The 23,693-nt window shown below is 37.5% G+C and overlaps 1 protein-coding gene across 10 annotated transcripts in view; it reads right to left on the bottom strand.

Annotated features, from left to right (window-relative positions):
• MAP2K5 (mitogen-activated protein kinase kinase 5) overlaps nt 1-23,693 on the bottom strand; it is a 281,469-nt gene that overhangs the window by 118,506 nt on the left and 139,270 nt on the right. For all 10 annotated transcript variants that reach the window (XM_008016128.3, XM_073012274.1, XM_008016127.3 and 7 more), the window contains 3 exons: nt 15,026-15,099; nt 14,010-14,060; nt 5,097-5,168 (listed from right to left, as the gene is read on the bottom strand). In XM_008016128.3, the coding sequence (XP_008014319.1) occupies nt 5,097-5,168; nt 14,010-14,060; nt 15,026-15,099 (197 nt within the window). The remainder of the gene's footprint in view (nt 1-5,096; nt 5,169-14,009; nt 14,061-15,025; nt 15,100-23,693) is intronic.

The following is a 23,693-nucleotide window of genomic DNA, read 5'->3' as shown; positions in this document are numbered from 1 at the left end:
ACAAATAAAGAAACTGAGGCGCAGTGAAGAATAGTGGCTTCCACAGGGTAACCTAAAAAACTAGTAGCAAATCTGGAACTGTAACCCAGGTCTTTCATTCCCAATTTAGGATTTTTATCTCTACACCATGTCACTTCTCAACTGTCTTACACTATATCCAGTCACTTATAAAATGAATAATAACAATTTAAAATATGCAAAAGGAAATTGTATAACAGCAATCCTGAGTTCCACAAATCAAAAACACTAGTTTTCCCTAAAACAGGATAATAGAATAAGCCTTTGAGGATTCTCTTGGGAGACTCAGCTCTGAGATCTGACCACCATTATCGCTAACTTCTCAGAGGATGCATACATACTGTATTTCCTCTTAGATTGCCTTTTAAGAAGAAGCAGAAGAATATGATTTAATAAACGTTCCACACTTTATTTTTGCTTTCTTTCTACTGTGCAGGTGAATTGAGTTTGAAGATTATTTCCTTACAAATACAATTGCATTCATGCATTACAAAACTCACAGAAAAAGTATTTGACTAAAAAAAAAAAAGGTTATAAAATCATGATTGCGACTCTATCTATGATATTATTTAAAGAGTCCTTTCTACTTTTCTATTAGAAAAAGTCCTGGCTGGGCACAGTGGTTCCTGCCTGTAATCCCAGCACTTTGGGAAGTCAAGGCAGGAGGAACTTGAGCCCAAGAGTTCAAGACCAGCCTGGACAATATGGCAAGACCCTATCTCTACTAAGAAAAAAAAGACTCCACCCCAAATCAACAGAATATACATTCTTCTCAGCACTACATTGCACTTATTCCAAAATTGACCACACAGTTGGAAGTAAAGCACTCCTCAGCAAATGTAAAATAACAGAAATTATAACAAACTGTCTCTCAGACCACAGTGCAATCAAACTAGAACTCAGGATTAAGAAACTCCCTCAAAACTGCTCAACTACATGGAAATTAAACAACCTGCTCCTGAATGACTACTGGGTACATAACAAAATGAAGGCAGAAATAAAGATGTTCTTTGAAACCAATGAGAACAAAGATACAACATACCAGAATCTCTGGGACACATTTAAAGCAGTGTGTAGAGGGAAATTTATAGCACCAAATGCCCACAAGAGAAAGCTGAAAAGATCTAAAATCGACACCTTAATATCATAATTAAAAGAACTAGAGAAGCAAGAGCAAACACATTCAAAAGCTAGCAGACGGCAAGAAATAACTAAGATCAGAGCAGAACTGAAGGAGATAGAGATACAAAAAACCCTTCAAAAAAATCAACGAATCCAGGAGTTGGTTTTTTGAAAAGATCAACAAAATTGATAGACCGCTAGCAAGACTAATAAAGAAGAAAAGAGAGAAGAATCAAATAGACGCAATAAAAAATGATAAAGGGGATATTACCACCGACTCCACAGAAATACAAACTACTATCGGAGAATACTATAAACACCTCTATGCAAATAAACTAAAAAACCTAGAAGAAATGGATAAATTCCTGGACACATACACTCTCCCAACACTAAACCAGGAAGAAGTTGAATCCCCGAATAGACCAATAACAGGGACTGAAATTGAGGCAATAATTAATAGCCTACCAACCAAGAAAAGTCCAGAACCAGACAGATTCACAGCCAACTCTACCAGAGGTACAAGAAGGAGCTGGTACCGTTCCTTCTGAAACTATTCCAATCAATAGAAAAAGAGGGAATCCTCCCTAACTCATTTTATGAGGCCAACATCATCCTGATACCAAAGCCTGGCAGAGACACAACAAAAAAAGATAATTTTAGACCAATATCCTTGATGAACATTGATGCAAAAATCCTCAATAAAATACTGGTAAACCGAATCCAGCAGCACATCAAAAAGCTTATCTACCATGATCAAGTGGGCTTCATCCTTGGGACGCAAGGCTGGTTTAATATACGCAAATCAATAAATGTAATCCAGCATATAAACAGAACCAAAGACAAAAACCACGATTATCTCAACAGATGCAGAAAAGGCCTTTGACAAAATTCAACAGCCCTTCATGCTAAAAACTCCCAATAAATTCGGTATTGATGGAACATATCTCAAAATAATAAGAGCTATTTATGACAAACCCACAGCCAATATCATACTGAATGGGCAAAAACTGGAAGCATTTCCCTTGAAAACTGGCACAAGACAGGGATGCCCTCTCTCACCACTCCTATTCAACATAGTGTTGGAAGTTCTGGCTAGGGCAATCAGGTAAGAGAAAGAAATAAAGGGTATTCAATTAGAAAAAGAGGAAGTCAAATTGTCCCTGTTTGCAGATGACATGATTGTATATTTAGAAAACCCCATCGTCTCAGCCCAAAATCTCCTTAAGCTGATAAGCAACTTCAGCAAAGTCTCAGGATACAAAATCAATGGCAAAAATCACAAGCATTCTTATACATCAATAATAGACAAACAGAGCCAAATCATGAGTGAACTCCCATTCACAATTGCTTCAAAGAGAATAAAATACCTAGGAATCTAACTTACAAGGGATGTGAAGGACCTCTTCAAGGAGAACTACAAACCACTGCTCAATGAAATAAAAGAGGACACAAACAAATGGAAGCATATTCCATGCTCATGGATAGGAAGAATCAATATCGTGAAAATGGCCGTACTACCCAAAGTAATTTATAGATTCAATGCCATCCCCACTAATCTACCAATGACTTTCTTCACAGAATTGGAAAAAAACTACTTTAAAGTTCATATGGAACCAAAAAAGACCCTGCATTGCCAAGACAATCCTAAGCCAAAATAACAAAGCTGAAGGCATCAATGCTACCTGACTTCAAACTATACGACAAGGCTACAGTAACCAAAACAGCATGGTACTGGTACCAAAACAGAGATATAGACCAATGGAACAGAACAGAGCCCTCAGAAATAATACCACACATGTACAACCATCTGATCTTTGACAAACCTGACAAAAACAAGAAATGGGGAAAGGATTCCCTATTTAATAAATGGGGCTGGGAAAACTGGCTAGCCATAAGTAGAAAGCTGAAACTGGATCCCTTCCTTACACCTTATACAAAAATTAATTCAAGATGGATTAGAGACCTAAATGTCAGACCTAAAACCATAAAACCCCTAGAAGAAAACCTACGCAATACCATTCAAGACATAGGTATGGGCAAGGACTTCATGTCTAAAACACCAAAAGCAATCAATGGCGACAAAAGCCAAAATTGACAAATGGGATCTGATTAAACTAAAGAGCTTTTGCACAGCAAAAGAAACTACCATCAGAGTGAACAGGCAACCTACAGAATGGGAGAAAATTTTTGCAATCTACCCATCTGACAAAGGGCTAATATCCACAACCTACAAAGAACTCAAACAAATTTACAAGAAAAAAAACCAAACAATCCCATCAAAAAGTAGGCAAAGGATATGAACAGACACTTCTCAAAAGAAGATATTTATGCAGCCAACAGACACATGAAAAAATGCTCATCATCACTAGCCATCAGAGAAATGCAAATCAAAAGCACAATGAGATACCATCTCACACCAGTTAGAATGGTGATCATTAAAAAGTCAGGAAACAACAGGTGCTGGAGAGGATGTGGAGAAATAGGAACACTTTTACACTGTTGGTGGGACTGTAAACTAGTTCAACCATTGTGGAAGACAGTGTGGCGATTCCTCAAGGATCTAGAACTAGAAATATCATTTGACCCAGCCATCCCATTACTGGGGATATACCCAAAGGATTATAAATGATGCTGCTTTAAAGACACATGCACATGTATGTTTATTGCGGCACTATTCACAATAGCAAAGACTTGGAACCAACCCAAATGTCCATCAATGATAGACTGGATTAAGAAAATGTGGCACATATACACCATGGAATATTATGCAGCCATAAAACAGGATGAGTTCATGTCCTTGGTAGGGACATTGATGCAGCTGGAAACCATCATTCTCAGCAAACTATCACAAGAACAGGAAACCAAACACCACATGTTCTCATTCATAGGTGGGAATTTAACAATGAGAACACCTGGACACAGGATGGGGAACATCACACACCGCAGCCTGTTGTGGGGTTGGGGGAGGGGAGAGGGATAGCATTAGGGGATACACCTAATGTAAATGACGAGTTAATGGGTGCAGCACACCAACATGGCACATGTATACATATGTAACAAACCTGCACGTTGTGCACATGTACCCTAGAACATAAAGTATAATAAAAGAAAAGAAAAGAAGAGTCCTTCTTTATTTGAATCAATTTAAATGAGAATTTTTGAAGCACTGGTCAGTATACCGGTTCTATACTACCATAATTCAAACTGATCCACATGTCCTTCTAAGTTATATGCATTTTCTTGTAGATCAATGGTCATTTTATTAAAAAATCATAGCATAGAGTTCTAATGGAGCTACATCTGGAACACTAACATAAAGTCCATTCTAAATACAGCTATAAAGAGTAGATATTGCAATTGTCCTAAATACATACATCCTCTTCCCCCCTCCCTGTTCATCATATCACACCACCCCTTAACCCACATACAGATCTGATATGACTATAGTGGAATGAGGTGATTTTTTTTTTCTTTTAAAACAAACATATATAACTTACACATCTAAATGAGTAGGGCTGTACCTTTTAAACTAATCACCTTTGGAAGTTACATATGCATTCCAACAGGACACCAAATTTTTCTAGAATCCCTCTTTTAGAACACAGGTTCTCCAGATTTAGTGTGTATAAAAATCACCCAGGGAACAGATTAACCATGCAGATTCTTAGAGGTTTGGATTTAATTGGTTTGAATAGGGCCGAAGAATCTGTATTTTTAACAAAGACTCCAGGCAGGTCTTACACAGGTGATCTGTAATAAATAGTGTTTTAAAATAACCTCCAGAGTCAGTTCACAAGCCACACGAGGAATCAAAGACTTTATGGTCAAACTCTGTGTGTACATCTATATAACATGCTGAAGGTTTATTTTAGCTTATTCTTTCAAAATCTTCACTTTTCCTGATTGAATATATTAGTACAGATATGCAAGGAAGCGTCTATGTGCAAACAACATACCTCCATAAAAGAGATTCCTAAGCTCCAGACATCAGAATGAATTCCATACTGCTCCCCTGAAATCCTTTCAGGCTGCAAGGAATCAGAAGGGAGCTTGTGAGTTCACGGATGCTACTCAGGAAAACACATACACCAAAATGAGCTCAGCTAAGGTGAGGAGCCACCAACACCTGCATAGCATTTTATGGATGACAAAACAATTTTACATGTGTGTATATAAGTATTTGTGTATATAGTATAAAATCTATAGAAATTATATATAGATATATTCTTATTGAATCCTCTCCAAGTCCCTGTGAGGAAGACTTTGGAAGTCATTTCACAGATGAAGAAAATGGAGGCTCAGAGTAGTGAGGTAATTTAGGCAAGGTCCTAAGTAGTGAATGAGCTGAGATTTGAATCCAGATCCTCTCCCTCCAAATCCAGTGATCTTCATTGTGGAGTAACAAATTATACAACATTATATGATATTATTACTTATTTGCATTTTGATACATGGGTCTGGAACAGTAGGGTTCCTTTTAATTTTTTATTTGGAAATAACATTAAACTTACAGGAAATTTGAAAAAACGAGATCAGAGCAAAGCACATTCCTATTTCCTTTACCCAGATTCATCTACTGTTCAACATTTCATTCCACTGATCAGAGTTTCTTTGTATATGAACCAAGGAACAGTTTGAAAGGTCCATTTGGGACTCTGGGTCCTCCACGCAAGATGTATAGCAAATACCTGGTCTAAAAAAGGCTACATAAACACTCTAGTTCAAAAGGAATAATTTCATACTGAGTGGATGCTTCCTGAGCTATCTATCCCTCTAGGATTTAGCATTCAGTACAGTACTTCATAGAAGGCTTTGGAATGAACACATGAACAAATGAATAAGAGAAACTGAGGTTTCACAAAGGTGGAATGATTGCTAAAGGTTACAGGCTAATCATGGCAAGGCTGAGATCATAACTTACACCTCAATATCCAATTAAATAGATACCAGGATGTATTCATACAGAACTGGCTAGCCAGCTACAGGAATAACATTATTGTCACCATCATTACTATCATCAACAACAAAATTATGTGTGCATTTATTAAAGAATTTCTGTACACCAGGCCTTGTTTTAGTGTTTTTCATGCATATCTCATTTCAGATTCACAAACATCCATGTAACATTGGTACTATTTTATCATCCCCAATTAACAAATGAGGAAAATGAGGCACAGAGAAGTTTAGTTTACTTTACTAACCATTATGAGTGCTGTATCCACTATACAAGAAGGATAGTAATAGTTATCATTTAATGACCACTTACTAGTGTCAGACACTGGGCTAGGTACTTTGCGTCTTCTACTTCATAATGATTCTGCAAAAGTAGGTATTACTGCCCTCAATTTACAAATGTAAAAACTGAGGCTTAGTTAGTGACATGTTCAAGTCTAGAGCTATGGGTTGGCATTAAATGCACAGTCCAGGAGCGAGGATTCAAAGCCAGTTGTGTCTGACTGCAAAATTAGAGGTCTTTCCAGTGAGTCAAAATGACCCCACAACTAGAAGTCAGAAGAGCCAAGCACAGCCTTGAGTTGGTCAGTATTTCTCAATGTGCAGTCTTTGGAGCAGCCATCACAGAACTGCCTGAGGTGCTTACTATTAATACAAATGAACCTCCAGAATCAGAATCTCTGGGGATGGGGCTAGAGATCCTCACTTAAAAAAATAATTTCTCTGGGTGATTCTTTGGTACACTTAGCTCCAGTCACTAAATACTTCCATGTTCCCTGGAGAGACAATGACCTTTCAGATCTCCCTGCTTTCGTCTTCTCTGCTTAATGACCATGTCTCACACAGATCCTGTTTGAGGGTGAAACCTTTCTCTACTCCTACAGCAGAATTATAAATTCCTGCTTCTGTACTTCATTAAAATGCTGTTCATATCGTATTATTTATCACACTGTGTTATAAAATCATCTGTTTTCTAGTTCGTTTTTCCTAAGAGGCAAAGAGTGTACCAGGCAGACATACCTAGTACCTTGCCGGACACATAACAGATATGCAGTCAATGCATGCTGACTGAAGGGATGTAATACATGTTTACTGTATGAACAAATAAGTTCCTTAGAGAGTTTTAATATAACTTCCTCATACATTGCTATTCATGTCTGTCAAGAACTTCTAACAAACATGAAAATCCTAAAATCCTCTAGAATTATTAAAGAAATAACTAAATCTTGCCCTGACCTTTTTTCCTTCCTCTCTCCATTTCTTCATTCTACTGATTGACAGGTACCAAGCATTTCATCCAGAATACAGAAAACACACACACACACACACAAAAGTGGAACCCACATACAAAATATTTGGGCAGGATCAACAAGGAGGTTAAACACACTCATTACATTTGCCCACTGAACTATCAAAACAAATGCAAACTGTAAGCTGATAATAAAGCATAGAAAAATTAAATTAAATTTAAAAAGAAAAAATAGAAAAAGCGATAATGTTCACAGATACTAGATGGCAAATAAGAGAACTCTTTTAAGGGTCAGATTCTGATGACCTCTTGTTGGGGAAATTATTCTTTCAATAAGCTAATGAAACAAGATTACTGCTGTGATGCAGTGTTTGAGCAAAAATGTTCGGCAAAAGCCAACAGCAAGCTCCACGTGTCTATCCTAAACAACTCTTAAGGTGGATAGGGACTGGAAAATGTGCCCAGGTCCCTGGAAGTGATTTAGACACAAGATGAGCACCAAAACATTCTGAATTTATGGAGCCAGGATTTGATGGCCCGAGGCTGCACAATTCAAAGCTGTTCTCACACTTGAATCCAAGGTGGCCTGCCCTGTCCTCTCCCCTGAAAAACAAAACAAAACAAAACCAACTACCAGGTACCATGTTGTTGACAGAATATTGGTGATGGATATTTAGCAGTTAAAAAGCTAAAACTGAGGTTACTCTCTCACATGACAGCTGTCATTAGTGTGAAAAGCTAAATAATAGGAAAAACATAACTCTTGTCTAAAATATCTTTGCAGTGAGGTTTAAGTGACAAGCAAACAAAATGAAACAAAAAAACCCTGACCTGTTCTTAATAAGACCAGTAAAGAGTAGTGATGATCTAATAAGAAGAATTTAGAGAGGATCTTAAAGGGCAGTCCTTCTGGCACCCACACTATACTCCCTCCAGATGCCCTCTGTGACTCAGCCTTGACAAGAATTCACATGTAGTTAACTAATTCCAGAACCGTCTGTTTACAACAAGATTTGTCAAAAGCAGGAAGATATCAAGGTATATCCCTTATCTCTTCCAAAAAAGGAATTTCTGTTCAGACTCAGGCTACATAGAAAATTAACAAAGTAGGCACGAAAACTTCAGGCTAGCGTATAGTCAAAATATGTATCACAAGTGTTAAGGATTTTTTTCTTTTTTCTTTTTTTTTTTTTAACATTGGCAAGATCCTTGCGTAGGCAGACAGAACACTGGTTAAACAGGACTCTGAAGTTAGACTGCTTGAATTCAGATCTATCTTCCAGTTCACCAATTCTCTCTTCTGCTGTGTCCAATAAGTTGTCAAATACAGTGAGTTTTAAATTTTAATCTAGAAGTTTTGTTTAGAACTTTAAAAATCTGCTATGTCACTTTAAAAATGTGTGATCTTAAGGCTGTATGCACCTGTTTCTGCTGCCTGCTATTCCTGCTGATCTTCTTCAGGTGGCTTTGCTGTCTTGTGTGCCCGGTTCTCTTTGCTTGCTAGTTTTTCCTCTTGAAAGAAAAACTTTGGAGAGGTTCTCTGAGGCCTAAGGTGGAGACCACCTCAAACCACTTCTCAGTGTGAAGTGCCTTGTCCAACCTAGGACATGTATGCATATACCTAGGGTGCAAATCTATACCAGGGCTAGGCTATGGTCACAACTTGTTCCACTTTTCCTGCCTCTTCTTCAGTTTCCTGGGACTGGGGGAAGAGGAGCAGTTTTAGATCTAGTTTACCCTTACACTGAGGTTACCCATTTAGGCTTCTAGCAGGGAACAGAGAAGATCTTCTCTGAGACCTTCTGACTTAGGTGGGCTCTGAAGCTTGGCCGCTGACCCTCTTGCCTAACTGTGATTCAGGCAAATGCCCTCAGGAATAAGCAGTGATGGGGATCCCATTCTACTTTCCTCTCTGTGGTAGGATTTCATTCAAAAATTGTGCTGGGAGTAGCCCACTGTCTTTTCAGCTCTTCGGTGCATTTGAGATGGTTTAAAAAAAAAAAAAAAAAAAAAAAAAACTTAGCTAGCACATTTAAACAGAAGAGTTGATCTAAATAACTTAGTTTGCTATTAGCAGAAACTAGAAGCTGATGTCCTAATTAAATTGCCTTTTACTATGTGCCAACTCTGAGATCTTGGGTTAAAGATATTTTGACCTTTGGTTTCCTCATCTGTAAAATGAAGACAGTAATAATAAATAATAGCAGTAATACGTATACCTCCTGGGGTTGTGTGAAGACTGAATGAATCCTGTAATGTGCTTCAGTACACACCACATGAGAATGCCCAGTTAATGCTAGCCTCCTCCCAGTCACCACCACTACCATTACTACCACCACATGAGCATAGCCATTGAGTTGGGTCATGCAATGTGTATGGGTGTTATTCCAAGTATCCTTCCAGTCACCACCACTACCATTACTACCACCGCATGAGCATAGCCATTGAGTTGGATCATGCAATGTGTATGGGTTTTATTCCAAGTAAAGACAATTTCCAAGAATTGGAATAGCTTGGGCAGAAAAAAACATTCTGGAGATAGGAATGGTTATTTAGATTGACTTTCTGATCCCAAGGGCCAAGGATTTGAGTAAGATTTTTTCATTTTAAAACTTCAGTTAATGATAGCAATAGTGTCAATTTTTATATTTGATTTTTAAAATGATAGTAAGCCAGAAAGACTGAATAGTTAAAGTTTTAGGAACTTCTATCTTAAAAACATAATAAAATTTTTAGTAATTAGAATTGCTGGGCCGAGTGTGGTGACTCACACCTGTAAGCCCAGCACTTTGGGAAGCCAAGGAGGGTGGATCACTTGAGACCTGGAGTTTGAGACCAGTCTGGCCAACATGGTGAAACCCCATCTCTACTAAAAATACAAAAATTAGCCAGGCGTGGTGCTGCACACCTGTAATCCCAGCTACTCAGGAGGCTGAGGAAGGAGAATCGCTTGAACCCAGAAGACAGAGGTTGTGGTGAGCTGCGATCATGCCACTGCACTCTAGCCTGGGGGACAGAGTAAGACTCCATCTCAAGAAAAAAAAAAATAAAGAATTTCTGAAAAATTGTTAATTTAATATAAGCTCCAAGCTTCTAGACCCCTTTTATAAACCTTATGGATAAAATCCTTTTAAAATGTGGTTGAAAATCTTTCATGCTTCTGATGAAGGTATCCATTGAACCTATTAATTATCTGCCCCTAAAAAAACAGTATGTCCTTGAGCATGACAATTCACTTTTCCAGGTCAGTCTCCTCACTGGTCAATGGCAAGGTTGGATCAAGATGACTTTTCAAGTCTCCTATAAGCACATTGCTTAATGTGCTCATACTTGGTTTTTCTAAATGACTAATGATGTTACAAAAGCCTCCCTGTCCTTTTCCTAATTATCTTTCCTATATCTTATACTTCCGATTACAGAATAAAGTGAGATTATTCACATATGCAGGGCTATTTCATTCTGATATATTTTCTTTTTAATATTTGAGTAGCCTAGCTGGCTGTATTTAAGTAATTTTGGCCTGTCTATACCTTGAAACACAAGCAAGATTCATAATATGAAAAGTTAAATATATTCGTTATATGAAAAGTTAAATGTTGTGCTTATAATTAGTGAACAAGACACTTTTGGAATGCAGCTTTCATGAACTAATTCACTCGTCTGGCACTGTGTGAGGTACCTATGTCATAGTGTTGTGAGCATTTAAAAGTTAATATATGTAAGAAGAGTGATTGGCACATAAAGCTACTTAAATGTAAGCTATTATTACTGATGTTATTATCACTGTACAGAAGTATGCACGAATATAAAGTGAGGGAAATACGTAAAATGAGGGTATCAAGTGACTTCTAATTACGTATTCCTGCAATTTTTTATTTGTCCTCTTCCCCATTTCTTCACCCTGCCCCATGCCTTCTATTTCTGAGTCTTTGCTCATCCATTCACAGTGATCTTTCTCTTGTGCAAGCACCCTTTTCACATACTGTTTGAATCATCAAATTCGTACACTGTCTATCTCATTTTCTTTTCTTTTTTATTTTTGAGACGGAGTTTCACTCTTGTTGCCCAGGCTGGAGTGCAATGGTGCGACCTCAGCTCACCACAACCTCCGCCTCCCAGGTTCAAGTGATTCTCCTGCCTCAGCCTCCCGAGTAGCTGGGATTACAGACATGCACCACCACACCCAGCTAATTTTTTGTATTTTTAGTCCAGACGGGGTTTCTCCATGTTGGTCAGGCTGGTCTCAAACTCCTGACCTCAGGTGATCCACCTGCCTTGGCCTCCCAAAGTGTTGGGATTACAGGCATGAGCCGTTGTGCCCAGGTTGTCTTATTTTCTAAATGTATGTTTGGTACAACTTAAGTCTTTATTATGTCACACACAATGCTGCTACATATATGTTTCCTGTTTCATCCAAGTCTTATCTGGATTATACTATGGTTCCACTGTACCTGACTGATGGCACAGAAGATGCTCAGTAAATGCTGGTTGATTATTGAAGGTGCCCTCAGTTTCAGATACAGCTTTCACTGGCATAGATCAGGGGCTGGCAAACTTTTTCGGTAAAGGGTCAGCTAGTAAATATTTTTCATGTTATGAGCCATATACTTTCTGTTGCAACTGTCACAACTACTCAACTCTGCCACTGCAGTGCTAAAGTGGCCATGCATAATATATAAGCAAATGGGTGTGGACATGTTCCAATAAAACTTTATTTACAAAAATAGGCAGTAAGAGCTTAGAAGAGTGATTAGTACATTGTTCCAGTAAATTGAATTTGGCCTGAGAACTGTAGTTCATGGATATTTGGCATAGGACTTATGTAGAACTCAAAATTATAAAATATACCAGCTAAAACGAGAACCAGTTGTGGTTATTAAAAAAAAAAAAAAAAAAAAGGCTCAGTTCCTTTCTCTCAAGAGACTCTCAACAGATAAAATGTAGGGATTAATACATGCACTATAATAATATAGGTTATTTCCACCTCCCCCCCATCCCCAACCTCACATCATGTAGGTAAGTACTTGACCTTGGCCAATAAGAGCCTCCTACTGAACTGAGCAAAGCGCTCACTCTCAAGCTATCATTGCTCCTTTTCTAGGTATCTTATGCTTTTTATAGCTTGAAGTACAATGCTGACGACTAGAATTCACTCACCTAAGAAGCAAAGCAATTTTAATTTTGTCAATCTGAGCTAACGTTTCATAATTTTAAACCTCATATTTTCAGTTAACAGATGGATGCATCACATTCACCCATAAACAAAAATAAAAAACTAATTTCTTTAATGTACACCTGGGAAAGACAACTGTAATCTGGATTTGTACATTAAAATATAATGCAATTTAATTATCAGAGGAATTTAAAGCTACTAAGAACATGCTGGTTAGTTGAGCAATTGTTTCATTTACAGTCATGTCCCCCCACTTTTTAAAAATTACAGTGTTTCATATTCTTTCAAAGACTTAAACCTTAGCATTCAGTAAGGCTATAAACGTGGCTCACCAATCTCATCTAACTTGGTAGAGGAAGGTGATTACGTTTTATAAAAACAGATAAGATGACTTCAGAGGTTAATTTTTTGTTTTTCCTATTATTACACTTAAACAAGAAAGTATGAACTTTCTTTAAAAACCATGCAAGACAAAAATGAGCTATTCTGGTATCTGAACGAAAAAAAAAGTTTTGTATTGTTCTGGGAATAAGGTTTAGGTTTAGAATTAGGTTTAGAACAAGGTTCCATCCCTAAATCTTTAATCAAGATAATATATAAACACAGAATACTGAGAATAAGACCCACAGTTTTATCCATACTAACATCATTTAATTTCATGATATATTAATGAAGACTATTAGAGATGAAAGGGAGTACCTAAATAAATTTAGAGCTTTCATTAGAAAAAATTATCTTTCAGTTGTTACAGGAAGACAAAACTTTGCTCCAAAAATAATACTAGATAAGTTTCCTTTTTAATTCTTTTTTTCCCTCTGACTCTCAAGGTGATTATGGAAACGCATAAACTAAAGTATATTTATGAAAACAAATAACTTCCCTTACTCAAAAGCCAAGTCTACATTGGTCTTTGAAATAGCCTTATGCTTCTACTTGTTATTGTTGGTAAGTTTATTTCAGTGCAACTAAATAATCTTACAATAGGCATGAATAACAACTTAACAAAATATAGAGGTATAAGTTCTATAGAGAACTGCCCCCTAAACCCTTACAATCAGAGATCCATAAATATAATTTGGCTATATCAGTAATTTAACTTTGGTCAGGTGACAAAGCATGTTCATATTCCAAGAAAAAACAACCAATTTTATTGACTGACATCTGGGTATATTTGAGGGTTAATTAAATAAGAAATGTGGAAAAGTGGCCAGTATGCTACAAGGTGCAATTTTTCTGTAGGATTAAACTTCAAAACTCAGCGATTTCACACTTGAACCAACCAGTTAAGTCAACAAAGTCAGATAAGTTGATAGCTCCTGTAAAAACCCTAATGTCTTTTAGAAAGATTTAAAAATCAGACCATGAGTAGATTGACTTCGTAATTTATGATCTGCTAGGCTAAAGCTGTGGAATTAATTCAAGAATTATACATTACCAAGTACATAAAGATAAAGATGTTGGTTTTAAATGTTATTTTTGCATAAGTTTACTTACCGCCATATAAGCATTTGTTCCAACATACGTCTTGGCTATAGAATTCACCAGCTATGAGACAAAACAGTCTGTTAGAACAATATAAAGATAATGTGGAAATAAAATGGGCAATTATTCCTCATTTAACCTACAATCATCATTCGTATAAATCAACTAAAAATTATGTAAAAGGGAACAAATTTATCTACAAAGGCATTAAAAATGATTAAATCTCTCTTTTCTTTTGAATGTGATTTCCAATTTAAACAAGCACAGCATTACAGTTTATAGCAGATAACCTTAAACAATTCACTTAAGCAGGATGCTTATCGCTTTAGTACCCCAAACCCGCCTGATATAAAAAGTCAATTTAAAGCAGAATTTGAACACACTCAATTTTTAGTCAGATGGCTCAAGATGTGAATGAAGCCCCATGCATTACTAGAATGAAACGAACACTAAATACGCTGGAGGGATAACAGACTTTGACAACTCATAATACAACGATGACCTTCGCTTTGGTCTTCGTGTTTGGCTGAGAGTAAAGGTGGCTGCAATTCAAATCAACATCACAGCATGCTCATGGGTCACTATCACTGGGTTTCTCAGGGGAGGCCCAAAATGGAAATTAATTAAAATTTGTGCTGCACATTGTAATGGCCCTCCACCATTGTTGCTCCCAATATTAATTTTTATTGTGGGCCAGTTGGGTTCCCCAGGCACAGCTCCCACTCTGCCCTCCCTTTTGTCTGGCCAAAACGCTTTCATATCAAAGCTGCATATCAATGAAGTTTGCTATTCGTAAGTAGTAATTACAATATCAGCAGTTTTTACTGTCATTAAACAATGAACAATCATATTCTGATGAAGGAAACTCGCTCAGAGATTAAAAATGAATAACACACTCCCAGCCGAGGAAAAGATGCAGGGTTTCTGTTTGTCTGGCAGCTAGGTGATTTTTCAATCCAGAGAACAGAATGAAAATATAAAGAGGTTGTTGCAGAGAAAAGAGTATACTGGGAGGAAAAGGGACATACCTGAGTGCTAACTCCAAAATCACACAGCTTGACCTGTCCTCTTGTGTTTACTAGCATATTGGAGGGCTTCACATCTAAAAAGGGACCAGAAAAGGCCATGTAACTAATTCCATATACCTACAGCGTTTGTTCTTTAAAAGCACACACGCACACCACACCAAGTTGCAGAAATGACATCATCTGCTCAATCCGAAATTCAAATCACAAATTTAATGAAAAGCATTTTTTTTAACTGAAGGTAAAATGTAAGGTCTTAACTCCTCCACTTTTAACAATTTCTGGTTTCTACAGAAGCAAGAGTTTATTTCAAGTGAAAGTGAAATCAAACTTTGGCTTACAACAACGGTAAATACACCCATCATCCTATCCGTAGTTTTTCAGGAAAAGGAGGTAGATAAGAAATTCTTCCTGCAAAGAATTTGCACAAAAAGGATGCGTTTTGCTCTATATGTGTAATTATCAGGCTAATCCTCCCATCTAAGTAATAGTAAGGCCAAAGGGAGGCCAACAGGGAAAAGTCATTCATATGCTACAGGTAACAGGTCGTATCTGAATGAAACCGATGAGGAAATGAATGTAGCACTGCTATTTCCCATGTTTTACAAGGCAAATGTTACTTCAGATAATACTTAGAAATTTATCTAAAAGATGTGCGTATGTGTCTACATGCATGTGCTTATTAGTCTTTGTTTCATTTATCCTTCTCCTCCCTTACATTATTTTTGACTGCTGTTACAGTTAACAAAAGAATTGAATAGATTTCACCAAAGCAGTCAGTCGCTAAGTAATGAAACAAAGGATTTCTGTGAAGCATCGTCAGTGACAACAATGAGCCTTTTCAGGAATTCAGGAAGCCCAAAAAAGCCATCCAAGGAGGACAAGAGCATACCACTTTTGATGGTATAGAGCAGCATCTGCTTCAATGCATCTTTTATGGCAAAAGTGGTCTAGCAGAGACAACTGGTTATATTTAAAACAGCATATAATCTCAACTACACTGATACTGAACAGGAGACAATTTTTTGATGTAACATTTTTTTAAAAATTGTAAATGGGTTAATCTTCTCCTGATCTTCCATCTGGCAAAAGGGTACCACAATAAAGTATTTTGCGAAGAGTAGATACTTAATTCAAATTTCAAGTTCAAACACAGCAACTATTACTGAATCATACTTATGTGACAGGCAATGTGCTAGGCATTTTTTAATACATTAGTTCATTTAGCCTGATAAATGTTATTAGCTGAGGCTAATTTACATTTGAATGTAAATTCCATGAAGGCAGGGACTTTGTCTCTTTTCTTGACTACTGTACTCCCAGCCCCTGAAAGAGTGACAGATATATTTCAAGTGCTCAATAAACATTTGTTGAATGGATGAGAGAATAAAGAATGGAGACCACAAGCACATGTTGTGGTTGAGGATTCTGTTTCAGTGATGAGGGGTGAACTGTAGAGCCTGTCTCTGTAGCAAGCACTTCAGATACCACACATTATAACCTCTATTGGGAGGCTCTAGGAATTCAAGTTGGTATGCACAGGCAAGTGTAAGCTCTTTTTATTGGTATCATCACCCCCAAGAAATAAGTTCACAGGGTAGGAGTATACTTTATACCTCTTAAAATGTATCCCTTCCAAGCACAGTATCTTGTTCAGTAATGGATGGGTTTTTAAATGATACATTAAATTTACTAATACATGGCCGGGAGCAGTGGCTTACACCTGTAATCCCAACACTTTGGGAGGCTGAGGCAGGCAGATCACTTGCGGTCAGGAGTTCGGGACTAGCCTGGCCAACATGGAGAAATCTCTACTAAAAATACAAAAATTAGCCAGGCATGGTGGCGGTCATCTGTAATCTCAGCTACTCAGGAGGCTGAGGGAGAAGAATAGCTTCAACCTGGGAAATGGAGGTTGCAGTGAGCTGAGATGGTGCCACTGCACTGTAGTCTGGGCATCAGAGCGAGACTCGTCTCAAAAAAAAAAAAAAAATTGCTAAGACAAATGTCCCCTTTACCAGCAAGTCCCTGGTCTCTTGGTGTCTAGTTTTCTCTAATTTTTCAACCTAATTCTTATACCACCATCATATTAAACCTTAAATATACCACTTTCACTAAATCATTTCTCTCCTTAAGGAGGAGGTTAAGTATTCTCTGACATGCCTGCCACCAACCAGAACATGAATTCCTTAAGAATAGGGTTGTGCTTTCAAGTGTGCCCCAGCAGTTAGCACAACACATCATAGACAGCCACAGTAGACACTTAAATGTTTGCTGAACTGAAACAAATGTTAGATTCTACATAGTTTGGTCTTATTTTTCAAATCTAGTTCTTATCCTGGGCCCTGAGTTTTAAATATTTTTCTTTTGGACAATTTGTTCCCTTATATATTGACATCCTAAATTAGGGGTGTACAATCTTTTGGCTTCCCTGGGCCTCATTGGAAGAACTGTCTTGCGCCACATATAAAATACACTAATGATAGTTGACGAGATAGAAAAAAATGGCACACACAAAAAATCCCATAATGTTTTAACAAAGTTTACAAATTTATGCTGGGCTGAACTACTCAAAGCCATCCTGTGGCTCCTGTGGCCCCGTGGAGCATGGGTTGGACAAGTTTGCCCTAAACCATTCTTAAGCCACCACATCAGATGGAGACAGTTAATGAACAAATATTTTGAGCTCCTGGAAGAAGGTGCTGCCTGGAAATTAAGAGGTATGCTAAAAGCAGCAAATCTTTAGTTTCAATCAGATACATCTGACTTAAGTGGATCAATGGAAAGAGAAAATAATAAAACAACAAAACTGCTAAACTATATTCCAAAAGACAAGGTGTAAATAAGAACCTGACTGTATTTTTCCAGCTTTCCAACACTTTTTTAACGTACATGTAAGCCTACTGTATGACTTCTCATATTCTCCCCTCAACCTGGTTTTCAGAAGTACTTTATGTGTGAAAGTAGTAGACATCCAGTCATCCTCAAATCAACCTTTGCATTCCAACAAGACTGTTTTAATCATTGTTTCAAAAGAAAAAAAAACCCTCATTAAGGCTTTGTTCATTCTGTTTTCATCATCTCCCTCCCACCCCCAGGTTTAGAAACCTTTCCTCCATATTTTCCATCTATCTGAATCCTGCCCATCCTTCATCTCAGGCCATCAGTCACTACCTTCTTTGAATTGCTGTAGCGTCTACTGTCTGTATCATTCGTTTGGCAAAGCATATGATTTATGTATGTAATGTATGTATGCATGTATTTCAGAGACAGGGTCTTGCTATGTTGCCCAGGCTGACCTCAAACTTTTGGGCTCAAGTGATCCTTCTGCCTCAGCCTCCCGAGTCAATGGGACTACAGGTGTTTGCCACCACACTTGGCTTTGATGACATTTTATACTAAGAGTTATTTAACGTATTTGCTGTTATCAGTACCATCACTCAAACAATTAAGTTCACAGGGTAGGAGTTTAATTTATACATCTTCAAATGTATCCCTTCTGAGCACAGTATCTCGCTCACTGGTTGAGAGCTTTTAAATGATACATTAAATTTGCTAATATAAATGTCCCCTTTACCAGCAACCTTGAGATAATTTGAACCTAACAGCTCCCTTTAACAAAGTCAATGAATCTGGGCTAGGAGACAGATAACCTGGGTTTTAGTCTTTTTGATCCTGTCACAAATTTGACACATGACTGGCCTTGGCATGTGATGTTTTAGTTTCCAACTCTGTAGGGAGATAACAGTTACCATGTCAATATTTGAGAACTGTGAGGATGAGATAATGAATGTAAAATTGCTTTTTAAACTGTCCAACATTCTATAAGTATATTATTATTATCAACTGGTAATCAACCAAGCTAGAAAAAGTTGTATATTTCATTCTATTTAGAAAATAACTTCTATTGCTACTGTGGCAATTTAAGCTGTATTTGAGTAAAATACTAGCTCAAAGAAAATAATTTCCAAAGCCCAGTAAGTAGGACTGTAAAACCAATGTGATGTTTATGAGGAAACATTTTTGCCAGACTATATGCACCCTTTCCTCAACAATGCTACTGAGATGGTTTCCCTAGTTTTACACTTGCTCTATTATAGTTTGTGTTCAACACAGCAGCTAAAGTGATCCCTTTAAAACCTAAGTCAGACCACGTCGCTTCTTTGCCTAAAACCTCCAAAGCCTTTCCAACTCGGTGCAAAAATGGAAAGTCCTCCCAAGGCCCTTGTGAGCTGTCCCATACTCTCACCTTGCCACTCTTTTCCATGCCCACTCTGCTTCAGCTCACTGGCCTACCTGCCAGGTATGCTCTTGCTTTGTGGCTCTGTGTCCGTGAAATATTATGCTTCCACAAATTGTATACCTTTGCTTTAGATTTTTGCCTGAAATTTTCTCCTTTGCTTTAGATTCTTACCTTTTTAAGGGAAGCCTTTCCAAACCACCTGGTATGCAGTAACAATACCCTCCCAGCTAAGATAATTCCTTTCCCTTTTCTTCTGCTTCAGTGTTCTTACCATTTAGCACCATCAACATGCTGTATTTCTACATATAGATCTGTTAATTCTCAGTACTCCCCTCTTAAAGGGAAGCTCCATGAATGCATACTTGGTCTGTTTTGTTCACTACCACATCTAGAATGGTGTCTGGTACATACACCTCCAGCTAATTTTTGCATTTTTAGTGAGATGGGGGTTTCGCCATGTTGCCCAGGCTGGTCTCGAACTACTGACCTCAAGTGATCTGCTTGCCTTGGCCTCCCAAAGTGCTGGGATTACAGGTGTGAGCCATCGTGCCTGGCCATGTTATTTTTCTTTCACAATCTGATGATGATTGTTGGATGCTATATCTGCCATTATAATTGAAATAGGTGTCTTGCAAACACTGTACAGTTGTGTCTTGCTCTTTTAAACAGTTTGACATTTGTGCTTTTGATTGGACTGTTTAGATAATTCACACTTAACATAAGTATTGATATGGCTGGGTTCAACTCTATTTGCCCCATCTGTCCTTTGTTCCTTTTTTTCTTCTTTTCCTGCTTTCTTTTGGGTTAGCTGGGCTAGTTCTTAGCATTCCACTAATCTCTACTATTTGCTTCTAAGCCAGAGGTTGGCAAACTTTTGCTGTAAAGAGTCATAAAGTAGACATCTCAGGCTTTAAGAGCTATAAGCTTTTTGTGGTAACTTCTCAAATTCTGCTGATGTAGTGCAAATGCAACCATAGGCCACATGGAAATGAATGGCCATGACTGTGTTCCAATGCCATTGTGTTAAAAACAGGCAAAGGCCCAATTTTTGCCCATGGGTTGAATTTTGCCAGCCTGTTTGAAGCTTTATTTATTTATGGCTGTTCTAACATTTACAATATGCTGTTTTAACTTCTTACAGTCTACCTTCAAGTAATATTAGGGTATTTCATTTATAATGTACAAACCTTACAATAATATATTTCCACTTTCTTCTTCTCATCTTTTATTTTCATACATCTTTCCTCTATGTATACTATAAGCTCCATAATATAATGTCTTTATTTTCCCTTTACATAATTATATTTTAAAGACATTTAAAAGTGAGAAAAAATCTTTTTATCCATGATTTGTGAAACTATTTATTCTTTTGGGTAGATCTAACCATCCCTCATCAGTTTCCTTCATCCTAAATAACTTCCTTTAACATTTTTTTGTAACGCTGGTCTATTGGCAATGAATTCTCTCATATTCGTCTGAAAAAGTCTTTATTTAGCTGTTTATTTTTGGAAAATGTATTTGCTGGGCACAGAATTCTGGAATAACTTTTTTCTTTCAACATTTTAAAGATGTCCTTCCATTATCTTCTGGCTTGCATAGCTTGTGACAAGAAGTCGGCTGTCATTCTTATCTTTGTTTCTCTACTTAATGTGCTCTGTTTTCTATGAATATTTTTAAGATTTTCTTTTTAGTCACTGGTTATCAAAATTTTGATTTTGATGTGCTTTGGTGTGGTTCTGTGTTCATCCTGGTTAGAGTTCTTGAGTTCTTAGATCTGTGGACTTATAGGCTTCACCAAATTTGGAAAGTTTTCAGCTATTATTTCTTCAAACTATTTTTAGTTTCCTTTTCTCTTTCCTCTCCTTTTGAGACTCCACTTACACATACATCTTAGACTTCTTGATAGTGTCTCAAAGATTGTTAAGATTGTACTCATGTAAAAAAATATTTTTTCTAGTGGTAGGAATGAGTAATTTTGTAGTAATTTTGGATAATTTCTAGGTCTTTAACCTCAAGATCACAATAATTTCTTCTGTAGTGTCTAATCCAGTTAATTCCATTAATGAAATTTTAATTTCAGATATTTTTTGTAATTGAAAAAATGTTCAACTTGTTTCTTTGTCTTCCATTTATCTCATTATGCTCATGTTTCCTATGAATTCCTTGAGCAGATACAGTTTTTATAAAAACTATTCTAAAGTCCTGTCTGCAAAGTCCATTATTTCTGGTATGTATGTGGGAGGGGGGCATCTATTTCTATTGATTGATTTTTTTTTCCCAGTTATAGTCTTTCATCCATAATCAGAAGAAAAAGTCTTTGCTTGTCTACTTTTTATGTGGATGTTCAATGTTGTGGATCTTGTGTTGTTAAGTGCTGGATTTTATTGTAATCCAGTGTGTTGGACTTGATACTGGCAAGTAGTATAGCTGCTGAATACTGACAGCTGAATCATTTTGAGGCTGATTTTAGAGCTTTTATTTTAGGAGAGTTGAGAGTAACCCCTATTACAGGGCTAGTTTAGCCCCACTGCTAAAGCATAATCCTTCTAATGTCTTTCTTGAGTTCTTCAATGTGTTTCATGAGGCCTCTCTACACTGGATTATTGGAATTTAAAAGATTCCCAACATTGTATAAGTTTTGGGAATTGTTCAGCTTACAGTTCCCCAGAAATTTTCTTTTCTAAACAGTAGTTGCTGTCTAGCTTTGTAGGATTTCACTCTATAAATGCAGAGGCTGATATTAGGCCAGACACAAGGAAACGCCTATGCAATTTCTAGAGCTCTTTCTCTGCATGTTCCTGCCTTTCTAGGACTCTGCTCTGTAAATTCTAGCCATTTTTGGTCTCCTCGAACTCCAAATTCTGTCTCTTCAGCTCAGTAAGACCTTTGAGCTTTGTTTGGGTTTCTGTGCAGAAAGCTTGGGTGATTATAGGACTCACTTCATTTGTTTCTATTCTCTCAGGGATCACTATTTCACATTGCCTGTTGTCTAAAGTTTGAAGATAACTGTTTCACTATTTTGTCCAGTTTCCTAATTATTTTTGGTGGAAGGCAAATCCCACAGCAGTGATTCCATGGGCAGAAGTACCTGTTTTTTTGTTCTTTTGTTTTTTTTTTTTTTTTTTGAGACGGAGCCTTGCTCTTGAAACCCAGGCTAAAGTGCAATGATGTGACCTCGGCTTACTGTAACCTCCAATGCCGGGGTTCAAGCTTCTCCTGCCTCAGCCTCCCAAGTAGCTAGGATTACAGGAATCCACCAACATGCCTGGTTAATTTTTGTACCTTTAGTAGAGACGGGGTTTGGCCATGTTGGCCAGGCTGGTCTCAAACTCCTGACCTCAGGTAATCCGCCTGCCTTGGCCTCCCAAAGTGCTGGGATTATAGGCATGAGCCACCACACCCAGCCAAGCTACAACTCTTAAGAATAGCTCCAGGGGCCAGGTGCAGTGGCTCGTACCTGTAATCCCAGCACTTTGGGAGGCCAAGGTGGGTGGATCATGAGGTCAGGAGATCGAGACCAGCCTGGCCAACATGGCGAAATCCTGTCTTCACTAAAAATACAAAAAATTAGCTGGGCGTGGTGGCGTGTGCCTGTAGTCCCAGCTACCTGGGAGGCTGAGGGCTGAGGTAGGAGAATCGCTTAAACCAGGGAGGTGGAGGTTGCAGTGAGCTGAGATTGCACCACTGCACTCCAGCATGGTGACAGAACAAGACTCTATCTTAAAAAAAAAAAAAAAAAATAGCTCCAGGAACACTGAAATGATTTGATTTTTTTTCTTGTTTGTTTTCAGCTTCACTCGAAGCCACAGACAATAGCATAACAGATTAGGCAGAAAGATTACTTTTAAGGAGGTAGTTATATTTATGCTTATTTTAATGCAATATCAAGTTATGGAAAACAAACAGCAATTGAAGGCATACAGCTTTTCATTCAGCTCACTTAAAAACATCACAGCCTTTCTTCTGTAAGCAAAGCACAGAAAAGATGAGTCATTAAAGTGACTGATTATAAATGGCAATCATCAGGGCAGATGTAAGTCATTTTGGTTTAACCAGGCCATTAATTATTAGGGTTTATCAATTAGTTTTATTGAAGGCAAGGGAGCTCAAATGAATACTAGGGCATTGATTTTAACTGTGACATTTTCTCAAAGAAAATACAAATGAGGTATGTTGAAGCCTGGAATTATGGGTCCTTTTCATAGCACTAAAGAGAAATAAGTTTCTTCTACCGCAACACGTAAACCTTTAGTGAAAAAGCAAACTAACTTATTCTCCTTTTGCATTAAAAATGAAATACCATGTTTAGGTGTTTCCTAATTTAAGGTTTAGGTTTAAGTTATCTTGGCCAAGAGATGAATATCATTTTGGAAATAGTAAGATAAAGGTACAATGCAAAGTGACTCATTTTTAATATCCAATACTCCT

The sequence above is a fragment of the Chlorocebus sabaeus genome, chromosome 26, assembly GCF_047675955.1.
Source record: "Chlorocebus sabaeus isolate Y175 chromosome 26, mChlSab1.0.hap1, whole genome shotgun sequence".
In the NCBI taxonomy this organism is placed as follows: domain Eukaryota; kingdom Metazoa; phylum Chordata; class Mammalia; order Primates; family Cercopithecidae; genus Chlorocebus; species Chlorocebus sabaeus.
Note: the sequence above shows the minus strand (reverse complement) of the source record. Positions and strands in the feature narration are given on the sequence as shown.